The sequence below is a fragment of the Hypanus sabinus genome, unplaced genomic scaffold, assembly GCF_030144855.1.
Source record: "Hypanus sabinus isolate sHypSab1 unplaced genomic scaffold, sHypSab1.hap1 scaffold_202, whole genome shotgun sequence".
Lineage (NCBI taxonomy): Eukaryota > Metazoa > Chordata > Chondrichthyes > Myliobatiformes > Dasyatidae > Hypanus > Hypanus sabinus.
The window spans coordinates 1-16,618 of record NW_026780120.1 but is presented as its reverse complement, the minus strand read 5'-3'; the positions used below and the strand labels follow the sequence as shown (position 1 = coordinate 16,618).

General features: G+C 51.3%; 1 protein-coding gene across 1 annotated transcript in view; it reads right to left on the bottom strand.

Moving 5' to 3' along the window:
* The window catches only part of LOC132387604 (triosephosphate isomerase-like), a 36,969-nt gene extending 20,851 nt beyond the window's left edge, over positions 1 to 16,118 (bottom strand). Inside the window, exon 1 of the mRNA XM_059959977.1 lies at positions 15,932 to 16,118. Coding sequence (XP_059815960.1) covers positions 15,932 to 16,040 — 109 coding nt within the window. The 5' untranslated portion in view covers positions 16,041 to 16,118. The remainder of the gene's footprint in view (positions 1 to 15,931) is intronic.
* Between the last annotated feature and the right edge of the window lie 500 nt (positions 16,119 to 16,618).

Sequence of the window (16,618 nt, the reverse complement as noted above, 5' to 3'; positions counted from 1 at the left end):
ATTAGAAGAATGAGGGGGCATCTCATTGTATGAGGAGTGTTTGATGTCTCTGGGCCTGTACTCACTGGAGTTTAGAAGAATGAGGGGGCGTCTCATTGTATGAGGAGTGTTTGATGTCTCTGGGCCTGTACTCACTGGAGTTTAGAAGAATGAGGGGGCATCTCATTGTATGAGGAGTGTTTGATGTCTCTGGGCCTGTACTCACTGGAGTTTAGAAGAATGAGGGGGCATCTCATTGTATGAGTGTTTGATGTCTCTGGGCCTGTACTCACTGGAGTTTAGAAGAATGAGGGGGCATCTCATTGTATCAGGAGTGTTTGATGTCTCTGGGCCTGTACTCACTGGAGTTTAGAAGAATGAGGGGGCATCTCATTGTATGAGGAGTGTTTGATGTCTCTGGGCCTGTACTCACTGGAGTTTAGAAGAATGAGGGGGCATCTCATTGTATGAGGAGTGTTTGATGTCTCTGGGCCTGTACTCACTGGAGATTAGAAGAATGAGGGGGCATCTCATTGTATGAGGAGTGTTTGATGTCTCTGGGCCTGTACTCACTGGAGTTTAGAAGAATGAGGGGGCATCTCATTGTATGAGGAGTGTTTGATGTCTCTGGGCCTGTACTCACTGGAGTTTAGAAGAATGAGGGGGCATCTCATTGTATGAGGAGTGTTTGATGTCTCTGGGCCTGTACTCACTGGAGTTTAGAAGAATGAGGGGGCATCTCATTGTATGAGGAGTGTTTGATGTCTCTGGGCCTGTACTCACTGGAGTTTAGAAGAATGAGGGGACATCTCATTGTATGAGGAGTGTTTGATGTCTCTGGGCCTGTACTCACTGGAGTTTAGAAGAATGAGGGGGCATCTCATTGTATGAGGAGTGTTTGATGTCTCTGTGCCTGTACTCACTGGAGTTTAGAAGAATGAGGGGGCATCTCATTGTATGAGGAGTGTTTGATGTCTCTGGGCCTGTACTCACTGGAGTTTAGAAGAATGAGGGGTGATCTCATTGTATGAGGAGTGTTTGATGTCTCTGGGCCTGTACTCACTGGAGATTAGAAGAATGAGGGGGCATCTCATTGTATGAGGAGTGTTTGATGTCTCTGGGCCTGTACTCACTGGAGGTTAGAAGAATGAGGGGGCATCTCATTGTATGAGGAGTGTTTGATGTCTCTGGGCATGTACTCACTGGAGTTTAGAAGAATGAGGGGGCATCTCATTGTATGAGGAGTGTTTGATGTCTCTGGGCCTGTACTCACGGGAGTTTAGAAGAATGAGGGGACATCTCATTGTATGAGGAGTGTTTGATGTCTCTGGGCCTGTACTCACTGGAGTTTAGAAGAATGAGGGGTGATCTCATTGTATGAGGAGTGTTTGATGTCTCTGGGCCTGTACTCACTGGAGTTTAGAAGAATGAGGGGGGGATCTCATTGTTTGAGGAGTGTTTGATGTCTCTGGGCCTGTACTCACTGGAGTTTAGAAGAATGAGGAGGGATCTCATTGTATGAGGAGTGTTTGATGTCTCTGGGCCAGTACTCACTGGAATTTAGAAGAATGAGGGGCCATCTCATTGTATGAGGAGTGTTTGATGTCTCTGGGCCTGTACTCACTGGAGTTTAGAAGAATGAGGGGGCATCTCATTGTATGAGGAGTGTTTGATGTCTCTGGGCCTGTACTCACTGGAGTTTAGAAGAATGAGGGGGCATCTCATTGTATGAGGAGTGTTTGATGTCTCTGGGCCTGTACTCACTGGAGTTTAGAAGAATGAGGGGGCATCTCATTGTATGAGGAGTGTTTGATGTCTCTGGGCCTGTACTCACTGGAGTTTAGAAGAATGAGGGGGCATCTCATTGTATGAGGACTGTTTGATGTCTCTGGGCTTGTACTCACTGGAGTTTAGAAGAATGGGGGGGGGGGGATCTCATTGTACGAGGAGTGTTTAATGTCTCTGGGCCTGTACTCACTGGAGTTTAGAAGAATGAGGGGACATCTCATTGTATGAGGAGTGTTTGATGTCTCTGGGCCTGTACTCACTGGAGTTTAGAAGAATGAGGGGGCATCTCATTGTATGAGGAGTGTTTGATGTCTCTGGGCCTGTACTCACTGGAGTTTAGAAGAATGAGGGGGCATCTCATTGTATGAGGAGTGTTTGATGTCTCTGGGCCTGTACTCACTGGAGTTTAGAAGAATGAGGTGGCATCTCATTGTATGAGGAGTGTTTGATGTCTCTGGGCCTGTACTCACTGGAGTTTAGAAGAATGAGGGGGCATCTCATTGTATGAGGAGTGTTTGATGTCTCTGGGCCTGTACTCACTGGAGTTTAGAAGAATGAGGGGGCATCTCATTGTATGAGGAGTGTTTGATGTCTCTGGGCCTGTACTCACTGGAGATTAGAAGAATGAGGGGGCATCTCATTGTATGAGGAGTGTTTGATGTCTCTGGGCCTGTACTCACTGGAGTTTAGAAGAATGAGGGGGCGTCTCATTGTATGAGGAGTGTTTGATGTCTCTGGGCCTGTACTCACTGGAGTTTAGAAGAATGAGGGGGCATCTCATTGTATGAGGAGTGTTTGATGTCTCTGGGCCTGTACTCACTGGAGTTTAGAAGAATGAGGGGGCATCTCATTGTATGAGGAGTGTTTGATGTCTCTGGGCCTGTACTCACTGGAGTTTAGAAGAATGAGGGGGCATCTCATTGTATGAGGAGTGTTTGATGTCTCTGGGCCTGTACTCACTGGAGTTTAGAAGAATGAGGGGGCATCTCATTGTATGAGGAGTGTTTGATGTCTCTGGGCCTGTACTCACTGGAGTTTAGAAGAATGAGGGGGCATCTCATTGTATGAGGAGTGTTTGATGTCTCTGGGCCTGTACTCACTGGAGATTAGAAGAATGAGGGGGCATCTCATTGTATGAGGAGTGTTTGATGTCTCTGGGCCTGTACTCACTGGAGTTTAGAAGAATGAGGGGGCATCTCATTGTATGAGGAGTGTTTGATGTCTCTGGGCCTGTACTCACTGGAGTTTAGAAGAATGAGGGGGCATCTCATTGTATGAGGAGTGTTTGATGTCTCTGGGCCTGTACTCACTGGAGTTTAGAAGAATGAGGGGACATCTCATTCTATGAGGAGTGTTTGATGTCTCTGGGCCTGTTCTCACTGGAGTTTAGAAGAATGAGGGGGCATCTCATTGTATGAGGAGTGTTTGATGTCTCTGGGCCTGTACTCACTGTAGTTTAGAAGAATGAGGGGGCATCTCATTGTATGAGGATTGTTTGATGTCTCTGGGCCTGTACTCACTGGAGTTTAGAAGAATGAGGGGGCATCTCATTGTATGAGGAGTGTTTGATGTCTCTGGGCCTGTACTCACTGGAGATTAGAAGAATGAGGGGGCATCTCATTGTATGAGGAGTGTTTGATGTCTCTGGGCCTGTACTCACTGGAGTTTAGAAGAATGAGGGGACATCTCATTGTATGAGGAGTGTTTGATGTCTCTGGGCCTGTACTCACTGGAGTTTAGAAGAATGAGGGGGCATCTCATTGTATGAGGAGTGTTTGATGTCTCTGGGCCTGTACTCACGGGAGTTTAGAAGAATGAGGGGACATCTCATTGTATGAGGAGTGTTTGATGTCTCTGGGCCTGTACTCACTGGAGTTTAGAAGAATGAGGGGTGATCTCATTGTATGAGGAGTGTTTGATGTCTCTGGGCCTGTACTCACTGGAGTTTAGAAGAATGAGGGGGGGATCTCATTGTTTGAGGAGTGTTTGATGTCTCTGGGCCTGTACTCACTGGAGTTTAGAAGAATGAGGGGGCATCTCATTGTATGAGGAGTGTTTGATATCTCTGGGCCTGTACTCACTGGAGTTTAGAAGAATGAGGGGGCATCTCATTGTATGAGGAGTGTTTGATGTCTCTGGGCCTGTACTCACTGGAGTTTAGAAGAATGAGGGGGCATCTCATTGTATGAGGAGTGTTTGATGTCTCTGGGCCTGTACTCACTGGAGTTTAGAAGAATGAGGGGGCATCTCGTATGAGGAGTGTTTGATGTCTCTGGGCCTGTACTCACTGGAGTTTAGAAGAATGAGGGGGCATCTCATTGTATGAGGAGTGTTTGATGTCTCTGGGCCTGTACTCACTGGAGTTTAGAAGAATGAGGGGGCATCTCATTGTATGAGGAGTGTTTGATGTCTCTGGGCCTGTACTCACTGGAGTTTAGAAGAATGAGGGGGCATCTCATTGTATGAGGAGTGTTTGATGTCTCTGGGCCTGTACTCACTGGAGTTTAGAAGAATGAGGGGGCATCTCATTGTATGAGGAGTGTTTGATGTCTCTGGGCCTGTACTCACTGGAGTTTAGAAGAATGAGGGGGCATCTCATTGTATGAGGAGTGTTTGATGTCTCTGGGCCTGTACTCACTGGAGTTTAGAAGAATGAGGGGGCATCTCATTGTATGAGGAGTGTTTGAAGTCTCTGGGCCTGTACTCACTGGAGTTTAGAAGAATGAGGGGGTATCTCATTGTATGAGGAGTGTTTGATGTCTCTGGGCCTGTACTCACTGGAGTTTAGAAGAATGAGGGGGCATCTCATTGTATGAGGAGTGTTTGATGTCTCTGGGCCTGTACTCACTGGAGTTTAGAAGAATGAGGGGGCATCTCATTGTATGAGGAGTGTTTGATGTCTCTGGGCCTGTACTCACTGGAGTTTAGAAGAATGAGGGGGCATCTCATTGTATGAGGAGTGTTTGATGTCTCTGGGCCTGTACTCACGGGAGTTTAGAAGAATGAGGGGACATCTCATTGTATGAGGAGTGTTTGATGTCTCTGGGCCTGTACTCACTGGAGTTTAGAAGAATGAGGGGTGATCTCATTGTATGAGGAGTGTTTGATGTCTCTGGGCCTGTACTCACTGGAGTTTAGAAGAATGAGGGGGGGATCTCATTGTTTGAGGAGTGTTTGATGTCTCTGGGCCTGTACTCACTGGAGTTTAGAAGAATGAGGAGGGATCTCATTGTATGAGGAGTGTTTGATGTCTCTGGGCCAGTACTCACTGGAATTTAGAAGAATGAGGGGCCATCTCATTGTATGAGGAGTGTTTGATGTCTCTGGGCCTGTACTCACTGGAGTTTAGAAGAATGAGGGGGCATCTCATTGTATGAGGAGTGTTTGATGTCTCTGGGCCTGTACTCACTGGAGTTTAGAAGAATGAGGGGGCATCTCATTGTATGAGGAGTGTTTGATGTCTCTGGGCCTGTACTCACTGGAGTTTAGAAGAATGAGGGGGCATCTCATTGTATGAGGAGTGTTTGATGTCTCTGGGCCTGTACTCACTGGAGTTTAGAAGAATGAGGGGGCATCTCATTGTATGAGGACTGTTTGATGTCTCTGGGCTTGTACTCACTGGAGTTTAGAAGAATGGGGGGGGGGGGATCTCATTGTACGAGGAGTGTTTAATGTCTCTGGGCCTGTACTCACTGGAGTTTAGAAGAATGAGGGGACATCTCATTGTATGAGGAGTGTTTGATGTCTCTGGGCCTGTACTCACTGGAGTTTAGAAGAATGAGGGGGCATCTCATTGTATGAGGAGTGTTTGATGTCTCTGGGCCTGTACTCACTGGAGTTTAGAAGAATGAGGGGGCATCTCATTGTATGAGGAGTGTTTGATGTCTCTGGGCCTGTACTCACTGGAGTTTAGAAGAATGAGGTGGCATCTCATTGTATGAGGAGTGTTTGATGTCTCTGGGCCTGTACTCACTGGAGTTTAGAAGAATGAGGGGGCATCTCATTGTATGAGGAGTGTTTGATGTCTCTGGGCCTGTACTCACTGGAGTTTAGAAGAATGAGGGGGCATCTCATTGTATGAGGAGTGTTTGATGTCTCTGGGCCTGTACTCACTGGAGATTAGAAGAATGAGGGGGCATCTCATTGTATGAGGAGTGTTTGATGTCTCTGGGCCTGTACTCACTGGAGTTTAGAAGAATGAGGGGGCGTCTCATTGTATGAGGAGTGTTTGATGTCTCTGGGCCTGTACTCACTGGAGTTTAGAAGAATGAGGGGGCATCTCATTGTATGAGGAGTGTTTGATGTCTCTGGGCCTGTACTCACTGGAGTTTAGAAGAATGAGGGGGCATCTCATTGTATGAGGAGTGTTTGATGTCTCTGGGCCTGTACTCACTGGAGTTTAGAAGAATGAGGGGGCATCTCATTGTATGAGGAGTGTTTGATGTCTCTGGGCCTGTACTCACTGGAGTTTAGAAGAATGAGGGGGCATCTCATTGTATGAGGAGTGTTTGATGTCTCTGGGCCTGTACTCACTGGAGTTTAGAAGAATGAGGGGGCATCTCATTGTATGAGGAGTGTTTGATGTCTCTGGGCCTGTACTCACTGGAGATTAGAAGAATGAGGGGGCATCTCATTGTATGAGGAGTGTTTGATGTCTCTGGGCCTGTACTCACTGGAGTTTAGAAGAATGAGGGGGCATCTCATTGTATGAGGAGTGTTTGATGTCTCTGGGCCTGTACTCACTGGAGTTTAGAAGAATGAGGGGGCATCTCATTGTATGAGGAGTGTTTGATGTCTCTGGGCCTGTACTCACTGGAGTTTAGAAGAATGAGGGGACATCTCATTCTATGAGGAGTGTTTGATGTCTCTGGGCCTGTTCTCACTGGAGTTTAGAAGAATGAGGGGGCATCTCATTGTATGAGGAGTGTTTGATGTCTCTGGGCCTGTACTCACTGTAGTTTAGAAGAATGAGGGGGCATCTCATTGTATGAGGATTGTTTGATGTCTCTGGGCCTGTACTCACTGGAGTTTAGAAGAATGAGGGGGCATCTCATTGTATGAGGAGTGTTTGATGTCTCTGGGCCTGTACTCACTGGAGATTAGAAGAATGAGGGGGCATCTCATTGTATGAGGAGTGTTTGATGTCTCTGGGCCTGTACTCACTGGAGTTTAGAAGAATGAGGGGACATCTCATTGTATGAGGAGTGTTTGATGTCTCTGGGCCTGTACTCACTGGAGTTTAGAAGAATGAGGGGGCATCTCATTGTATGAGGAGTGTTTGATGTCTCTGGGCCTGTACTCACGGGAGTTTAGAAGAATGAGGGGACATCTCATTGTATGAGGAGTGTTTGATGTCTCTGGGCCTGTACTCACTGGAGTTTAGAAGAATGAGGGGTGATCTCATTGTATGAGGAGTGTTTGATGTCTCTGGGCCTGTACTCACTGGAGTTTAGAAGAATGAGGGGGGGATCTCATTGTTTGAGGAGTGTTTGATGTCTCTGGGCCTGTACTCACTGGAGTTTAGAAGAATGAGGAGGGATCTCATTGTATGAGGAGTGTTTGATGTCTCTGGGCCTGTACTCACTGGAGTTTAGAAGAATGAGGGGGCATCTCATTGTATGAGGAGTGTTTGATGTCTCTGGGCCTGTACTCACTGGAGTTTAGAAGAATGAGGGGGCATCTCATTGTATGAGGACTGTTTGATGTCTCTGGGCCTGTACTCACTGGAGTTTAGAAGAATGAGGGGGCATCTCATTGTATGAGGAGTGTTTGATGTCTCTGGGCCTGTACTCACTGGAGTTTAGAAGAATGAGGGGGCATCTCATTGTATGAGGAGTGTTTGATGTCTCTGGGCCTGTACTCACTGGAGTTTAGAAGAATGAGGGGGCATCTCATTGTATGAGGAGTGTTTGATGTCTCTGGGCCTGTACTCACTGGAGTTTAGAAGAATGAGGGGGCATCTCGTATGAGGAGTGTTTGATGTCTCTGGGCCTGTACTCACTGGAGTTTAGAAGAATGAGGGGGCATCTCATTGTATGAGGAGTGTTTGATGTCTCTGGGCCTGTACTCACTGGAGTTTAGAAGAATGAGGGGGCATCTCATTGTATGAGGAGTGTTTGATGTCTCTGGGCCTGTACTCACTGGAGTTTAGAAGAATGAGGGGGCATCTCATTGTATGAGGAGTGTTTGATGTCTCTGGGCCTGTACTCACTGGAGTTTAGAAGAATGAGGGGGCATCTCATTGTATGAGGAGTGTTTGATGTCTCTGGGCCTGTACTCACTGGAGTTTAGAAGAATGAGGGGGCATCTCATTGTATGAGGAGTGTTTGATGTCTCTGGGCCTGTACTCACTGGAGTTTAGAAGAATGAGGGGGCATCTCATTGTATGAGGAGTGTTTGAAGTCTCTGGGCCTGTACTCACTGGAGTTTAGAAGAATGAGGGGGTATCTCATTGTATGAGGAGTGTTTGATGTCTCTGGGCCTGTACTCACTGGAGTTTAGAAGAATGAGGGGGCATCTCATTGTATGAGGAGTGTTTGATGTCTCTGGGCCTGTACTCACTGGAGTTTAGAAGAATGAGGGGGCATCTCATTGTATGAGGAGTGTTTGATGTCTCTGGGCCTGTACTCACTGGAGTTTAGAAGAATGAGGGGGCATCTCATTGTATGAGGAGTGTTTGATGTCTCTGGGCCTGTACTCACTGGAGTTTAGAAGAATGAGGGGGCATCTCATTGTATGAGGAGTGTTTGATGTCTCTGGGCCTGTACTCACTGGAGTTTAGAAGAATGAGGGGGCATCTCATTGTATGAGGAGTGTTTGATGTCTCTGGGCCTGTACTCACTGGAGATTAGAAGAATGAGGGGGCATCTCATTGTATGAGGAGTGTTTGATGTCTCTGGGCCTGTACTCACTGGAGTTTAGAAGAATGAGGGGGCATCTCATTGTATGAGGAGTGTTTGATGTCTCTGGGCCTGTACTCACTGGAGTTTAGAAGAATGAGGGGGCATCTCATTGTATGAGGAGTGTTTGATGTCTCTGGGCCTGTACTCACTGGAGTTTAGAAGAATGAGGGGGCATCTCATTGTATGAGGAGTGTTTGATGTCTCTGGGCCTGTACTCACTGGAGTTTAGAAGAATGAGGGGGCATCTCATTGTATGAGGAGTGTTTGATGTCTCTGGGCCTGTACTCACTGGAGTTTAGAAGAATGAGGGGGCATCTCATTGTATGAGGAGTGTTTGAAGTCTCTGGGCCTGTACTCACTGGAGTTTAGAAGAATGAGGGGGTATCTCATTGTATGAGGAGTGTTTGATGTCTCTGGGCCTGTACTCACTGGAGTTTAGAAGAATGAGGGGGCATCTCATTGTATGAGGAGTGTTTGATGTCTCTGGGCCTGTACTCACTGGAGTTTAGAAGAATGAGGGGGCATCTCATTGTATGAGGAGTGTTTGATGTCTCTGGGCCTGTACTCACTGGAGTTTAGAAGAATGAGGGGGCATCTCATTGTATGAGGAGTGTTTGATGTCTCTGGGCCTGTACTCACTGGAGTTTAGAAGAATGAGGGGGCATCTCATTGTATGAGGAGTGTTTGATGTCTCTGGGCCTGTACTCACTGGAGTTTAGAAGAATGAGGGGGCATCTCATTGTATGAGGAGTGTTTGATGTCTCTGGGCCTGTACTCACTGGAGATTAGAAGAATGAGGGGGCATCTCATTGTATGAGGAGTGTTTGATGTCTCTGGGCCTGTACTCACTGGAGTTTAGAAGAATGAGGGGGCATCTCATTGTATGAGGAGTGTTTGATGTCTCTGGGCCTGTACTCACTGGAGTTTAGAAGAATGAGGGGGCATCTCATTGTATGAGGAGTGTTTGATGTCTCTGGGCCTGTACTCACTGGAGTTTAGAAGAATGAGGGGGCATCACATAGTATGAGGAGTGTTTGATGTCTCTGGGCCTGTACTCACTGGAGTTTAGAAGAATGAGGGGTGATCTCATTGTATGAGGAGTGTTTGATGTCTCTGGGCCTGTACTCACTGGAGTTTAGAAGAATGAGGGGGCATCTCATTGTATGAGGAGTGTTTGATGTCTCTGGGCCTGTACTCACTGGAGTTTAGAAGAATGAGGGGGCATCTCATTGTATGAGGAGTGTTTGATGTCTCTGGGCCTGTACTCACTGGAGTTTAGAAGAATGAGGGGGCATCTCATTGTATGAGGAGTGTTTGATGTCTCTGGGCCTGTACTCACTGGAGTTTAGAAGAATGAGGGGGCATCTCATAGTATGAGGAGTGTTTGATGTCTCTGGGCCTGTACTCACTGGAGTTTAGAAGAATGAGGGGGGGATCTAATTGTTTGAGGAGTGTTTGATGTCTCTGGGCCTGTACTCACTGGAGTTTAGAAGAATGATGGTGGGATCTCATTGTATGAGGAGTGTTTGATGGGGCAGTTTGATGGAGATGGGTGGATGTGGAGAGGATGTTTCCTGTGGTGAGGGTATCTCGAACTGGAGAGGGCACTGCCTGTAAATCAAGGGGTGACCCTTCAGAACAGACGTAAAGGAGGAATTTTATTAGATCGAGAGTAGTGAATCTGCCAGAGACTGAGGTGTAGGTCAAGTCCATGGGATATTTAAAGTGGACGTTCATAGTTTGCTGATCGTTCAGGGTATCCGAGGATATGGGCAGAAGGCTGGTGTACGGGGTTGAGTGGGATCTGGGATCCGCCATGATGGTATGGCGGAGCAGATTGGATGGGATGAAAGGCCTCATTCTGCCCTTTCTCACCCTCCCTCTTCAGCAAAACTAAAGCATTAGCACGCTCCACCTATGAAGCAACGGCCCAGCCTGCAAGAAAGTGCGTGGTCTGCAATGGTCTTCCCCCCACAACAACATACTCCCGCAGCCAATACCCCAATAAAGGGGTGTTGACAGGGTTCAGTTTCTCAGGGGAAGTAAGGGCGACGGGGCGAAAGGGCCGGTCGGTGGGGGCGAGTCAGCTCTGATCTCAGAGTGTTGCAGCAGCCTAGACAGACCAGGTAGCCCCCAGTACTGAGCAGTACGCTACTCGAGTGGCTAATTAGACTCCCCTACCCTTTCGGTGGGCAGTGAGGGGTGTGACCCTTCCCGCTTTATCGCAACCTCACAGAGGTGAAACCCCCTCTCCGCCTCCTTCAGTCCTGGACAGAGCGCTCAGCCCCAGCAAGATGCCTGCGAACCCGGTGAATTTCATTGCCATGCTCACGGGGAGGCAAGCTGCTTGGGGGGGGGGGGGGGGGGGGGAGAGAGAGAGCGTTACGGGGGGGGGGGGGGGGTGGATGAGAGCGTTACGGGGGTGGGGAGAGCGTTACGGGGGGGTGGGGGAGAGCGTTACAGGCAGGGACAGTCACAGCGTTGGGGGGGGGAACTGACAGGTATACAGATAGGGACAGTTCAACTGGGTCAGCAGGGACCATTTGGGCCAAATGGCCTGGACCACCCAGAGAGCCTCCGGGATCTATCGGCGGAGGGGGTGGGGGCCAGTCCGAAATAGACTGGCCACTGGCTCAACTGAGAAGGTTAGAGAGCAATTGGATAAAAGTCTCTCTCGGTACGAGAGGGAGCCAGGCTGGTTATGGAATCGAGGGAGCAGAGACTGAAATAGACGACCCAGTACAGGCCTCTCCTCTCCGGGCTCACGTTACACCGCTGAGTCTGCTAAAGGGCGCAGAGGCAACCTGAGAGCAGGCACCCCACCCTCCCCCTCCTTCCAGGTCACGCTCCACAATGTCACCGGCCCCTCCGGAGGGTGGGTCCCACATGCTGACAGGGGAAAGCACGGTGTGTGGGGGGGGGAGGGGTACAAACTGGGTCAGCAGCCCGTCCCTACCCACTGAGACACCAGGACTGCATCCCAGATGTCCCATCTCCCTCCCCCTCCTCACCACCATGGAGACAAACCCAAGTGTCACAGAGTGGGGGTGTAGCGGTCAGTGAGATGTAAAAGAGAAATGGGGAGGGGTTGACAGAGACAGGGAGGGGTGTTGGGGACTGAGCGGGTTACACAGACAGGGAGGGGTGTAGGGGACGGAGGAGGTTACAGAGACAGGGAGGGGTGTAGGGGATGGAGGGGGTTACAGAGACAGGGAGGGGTGTAGGGGAGGGAGGGGGTTACAGAGACAGGGAGGGTTGTCGGGGTCGGAGTGATTATGGAGACGGAGGGGTGTAGGGGTGAATTGAAACCGTTATCTAACTTAGGCAGTTACATCAGAGAGTGCCCGTGGAGCCAGGGGTTGAGAACTGGAGACCAGTGACATTTGCAGTCCAGTCAGGGTGAGGTCAGCCAATGTCTCGGACCGGGCACCACAGGAAATGTCAGGGGTCAACCCGGGACCTGCAGCCCAGTTCGCGACAGAGGGCTGTTGAGAAACGGGGCGGCTGAGTCGGGAATGGGGAAGAGGTCAGGGTCTGTGAGGGGGAAATGTCGCAGTAACATCAATCTCCAGGACTATCATGCATAGGTTCAGAATCAGAATGTAGATCTGCTATGTGGCCACTCCATTAATTACAAGAGAGGAACCCGTTGGGGTCTTTTGACGCTGTGGCCCACCCACTTTGAGGTTCGGGCTGCCGTGTGTTCAGAGATGCTCCTCTGCACACCACTGTTGTGACGTGTGGTTATTTGAGTCACTGTCAGCTTGAACCAGTCCGGCCATTCTCCTCTCACCTCTCTCATTAACAAGGCCCTGTCCGCTTGAACCAGTCCGGCCATTCTCCTCTCACCTCTCTCATTAACAAGGCCCTGTCAGCTTGAACCAGTCCGGCCATTCTCCTCTCACCTCTCTCATTAACAAGGCCCTATCAGCTTGAACCAGTCCGGCCATTCTCCTCTCACCTCTCTCACTAACAAGGCCCTGTCAGCTTGAACCAGTCCGGCCATTCTCCTCTCACCTCTCTCACTAACAAGGCCCTGTCAGCCACAGAACTGCCGCTCCCTGGACATTTGTTTCTTGCTTCTCTGTAAACTTTCAGAGACCTTTGTGCGGGAAAATCTCATGCACAACGATGTTGAGACTGCACAGGTGAGGCCTCAATTGGAGTACTGTGAGCAGTTTTGAGCCCCTTATTTTAGAAAGTAAGTGCTGAAATTGGAGAGGGTTCAGAGGAGGTTCACGAGAAAGATTCCAGGATTGAATGGCTCGTCATGTGAAGAGCGTTTGATGTTTCTGGGACTGTATTCACTCGAGTTCAGGAGAATGAATGGTGACCTCATTGAAACCTATTGAATGGTGAAAGGCCTTGATAGAGTGGATATGGAGAGGATGTTCCCTCTGATGGGAGAGTCTACAACCAGAGGGGACAGCCTCAGAATAGAGGGGCCTCCTTTTAGAACAGATATGGGGAGGAATTTCTTCAGCCAGAGAGTGGTGAATCTGTGGAATTCTTTGTCACAGCAGCTGTGGAAGCCAAATCTTTATGTATATTTAAGGCAGATTTTGATAGATTCTTGATTGGTCAGGGCATGGAGGGATACGGGGAGAAGTTAGGAGGTTGGGGCTGAGAGGAAAATCGGATCAGCAATGATGAAATGGCAGAGTAGACTCGATGGGCCAAACTGCCCAAATCTGCTCCTATATCTTCAGTTTGTGAGTTATGCCACCCACCCCGTCTGGCACCTGCGATTATTGCATGGCGCAGGTCACGTTCCTTCCCCATTCCAGTGTTTGGTTCAATCTACCGGACCCCTCGAGCGAGTCTGCGTGCTGTTATGCATCGAGTTGCCGCCGCGACTGGCCGATCAGCACCGTCCCTGATCGAGTGGCCTCTGCACGTGTCTGCATATATACATCGGCTCACCGGGGCAGCCGCCTATTCGGGAACAAAACCTCAAGAAAGTAGTCGGATGCCCTTCCTTTATTTGGGTCAGTCTGCCACCCAATCCGGGCAGGAGACGTCGCTGAACAGTTTTTAACTGGTCCTGTGCACTGGCGCGGCCGGAATACACACCGTGGCCAGAGCAATGGCGTCTAAACAGCGCCAGTTGTGTGCTCATGTTTGAAAAGCCGTGATTTTTGTCACTGTTTTCAGCAAGAAACAAGACTATCCGGGGCACCGATTTCCTCACCACAGTTTCCAGCTACGTTGTAGCATCGGCAATATTCTAATTTGCTCTGAACTCAGTTTACACAATTTCTTACATCTTTTTAACTATTTCCAATAAGTTTTGGCTAATTGGGGCAAGCGATTAATTGGGCCAAACTGTTTTGGTCCCAGCTAAGAAAGGTGCACCCTAATTAAAGAACCCACATTTTAATATACTGAATATCTGTTTTTGCACGTAGTTTTAGTCATCTATTCAATATATGCAATTCATTTACTCGTCTATTTACTGCTTTATTTTATTTTTTTTCTTTCTGCTAGATTATGTATTGCATAGAACTGCTAAGTTAGCAAATTTCACATCACATGCCAGTGATAATAAACCTGAAAAGGCATACTGTAAATTACAGCCAGCCCTGTGCAGAATGTGCACACACCAACGCCGAAAGCTGTTCGGCGACGCAGAGAAGACCCAAACCCCAGGGACACTGACACTGTCTCGGCATATCCACCGGCAGGCACCACGTGTCGCGCCCTCCCCTCCGCTTCTTCCTGTGCTGAAGGTCAGGAGCTGCGGGCGCTCTCCGCCAGCGGCCCATATAGGGGAGAGGGAGGCTCACCCGTCCCTCCGGACTCCTCAGAGGGTGAGAGGCCCGGCTCTGGGGGGGGCGGGGGCGGGTAATGGGATCTGTCCTCTCACCGTCCCCAGGTCCGGATGGGGTTTCTTCCCGAGTCACAGTGACTGGGAGGAGAATGGCTCAGACTGCACGGCCCCTCTCCCTCCCCACTGACCGGAGACCATCCCGGCCCCTCCCACTCCCCACTGACCGGTGTCCGGAGACCATCCCGGCCCCTCTCCCTCCCCACTGACCGGAGACCATCCCGGCCCCTCTCCCTCCCCACTGACCGGAGACCATCCCGGCCCCTCTCCCTCCCCACTGACCGGAGACCATCCCGGCCCCTCTCCCTCCCCACTGACCGGAGACCATCCCGGCCCCTCCCACTCCCCACTGACCGGTGTCCGGAGACCATCCCGGCCCCTCCCACTCCCCACTGACCGGTGTCCGGAGACCATCCCGGCCCCTCCCACTCCCCACTGACCGGTGTCCGGAGACCATCCCGGCCCCTCCCACTCCCCACTGACCGGTGTCCGGAGACCATCCCGGCCCCTCTCCCTCCCCACTGACCGGTGTCCGGAGACCATCCCGGCCCCTCTCCCTCCCCACTGACCGGAGACCATCCCGGCCCCTCTCCCTCCCCACTGACCGGTGTCCGGAGACCATCCCGGCCCCTCCCACTCCCCACTGACCGGTGTCCGGAGACCATCCCGGCCCCTCTCCCTCCCCACTGACCGGTGTCCGGAGACCATCCCGGCCCCTCCCACTCCCCACTGACCGGTGTCCGGAGACCATCCCGGCCCCTCTCCCTCCCCACTGACCGGTGTCCGGAGACCATCCCGGCCCCTCTCCCTCCCCACTGACCGGAGACCATCCCGGCCCCTCTCCCGCCTCACTGACCGGTGTCCGGAGACCATCCCGGCCCCTCCCACTCCCCACTGACCAGTGTCCGGAGACCATCCCGGCCCCTCTCCCTCCCCACTGACCGGTGTCCGGAGACCATCCCGGCCCCTCTCCCGCCTCACTGACCGGAGACCATCCCGGCCCCTCTCCCTCCCCACTGACCGGTGTCCGGAGACCATCCCGGCCCCTCCCACTCCCCACTGACCAGTGTCCGGAGACCATCCCGGCCCCTCTCCCGCCTCACTGACCGGTGTCCGGAGACCATCCCGCCCCTCTCCCTCCCCACTGACCGGTGTCCGGAGACCATCCCGGCCCCTCTCCCTCCCCACTGACCGGTGTCCGGAGACCATCCCGGCCCCTCTCATTCTCCACTGACCGGAGACCATCCCGGCCCCTCTCCCGCCTCACTGACCGGAGACCATCCCGGCCCCTCTCCCTCCCCACTGACCGGTGTCCGGAGACCATCCCGGCCCCTCCCACTCCCCACTGACCGGTGTCCGGAGACCATCCCGGCCCCTCTCCCTCCCCACTGACCGGTGTCCGGAGACCATCCCGCCCCTCTCCAGCCTCACTGACCAGTGTCCGGGGGCAGCGTGGCTTTGCTCAAGTTGCTAGCCAGATCCTTCAGGCTTTCCTTGTTTCCGTTCATCTTCCAGTTGCCTCCGACGAAGAATTTGCGGCCCATGGCGGCGGCGTGAGCGGGCAGCGGCGAACGCGAGAACCGAGTGGGGCGCGACGCCACCTCTTTTATCTCCTCGCTTGCTGACGACACGAGGGGGCGTGGCCGGTCCCACCGCGCTCCACACTGCACGAAGAATGGCTGTGGCACAGGATAACCCGCCCCTCGTCCCTCTGACGTCACGGCGCCGACCCAATCCCCAGAGAGCGCGCCCGCGTTTGCGGAGATCACGCCCCCTGCGGGGAGGGAGGCGGGCATCCGTGACGTCACGAAAATGACTACGTGCGACATATCGCGTCCCGCCTCTCGACCTATATATCACGTGACCGAGGATCGCGCTTCCATCCCGGCACCACGATCCCGCCATCTTTGATACTGGCGCGTCTTCTTGCTATTTTAGAAGCATCTCTCTCCTTTCTTTAAAAAAGATCTTCAACCCTTTCCTTCCCCCTCAGAGCAACGTTAGCGTCCGCTTCCTCAGAAAGGCCAGGCGGCCTTCATTTAACTCGCCCCTTTTGATCTGCGGGGGCAACGTGCAGGCGCCATCTTTCCTGCCTGCGAGCCCTGGCATTTCCATTCCTGCC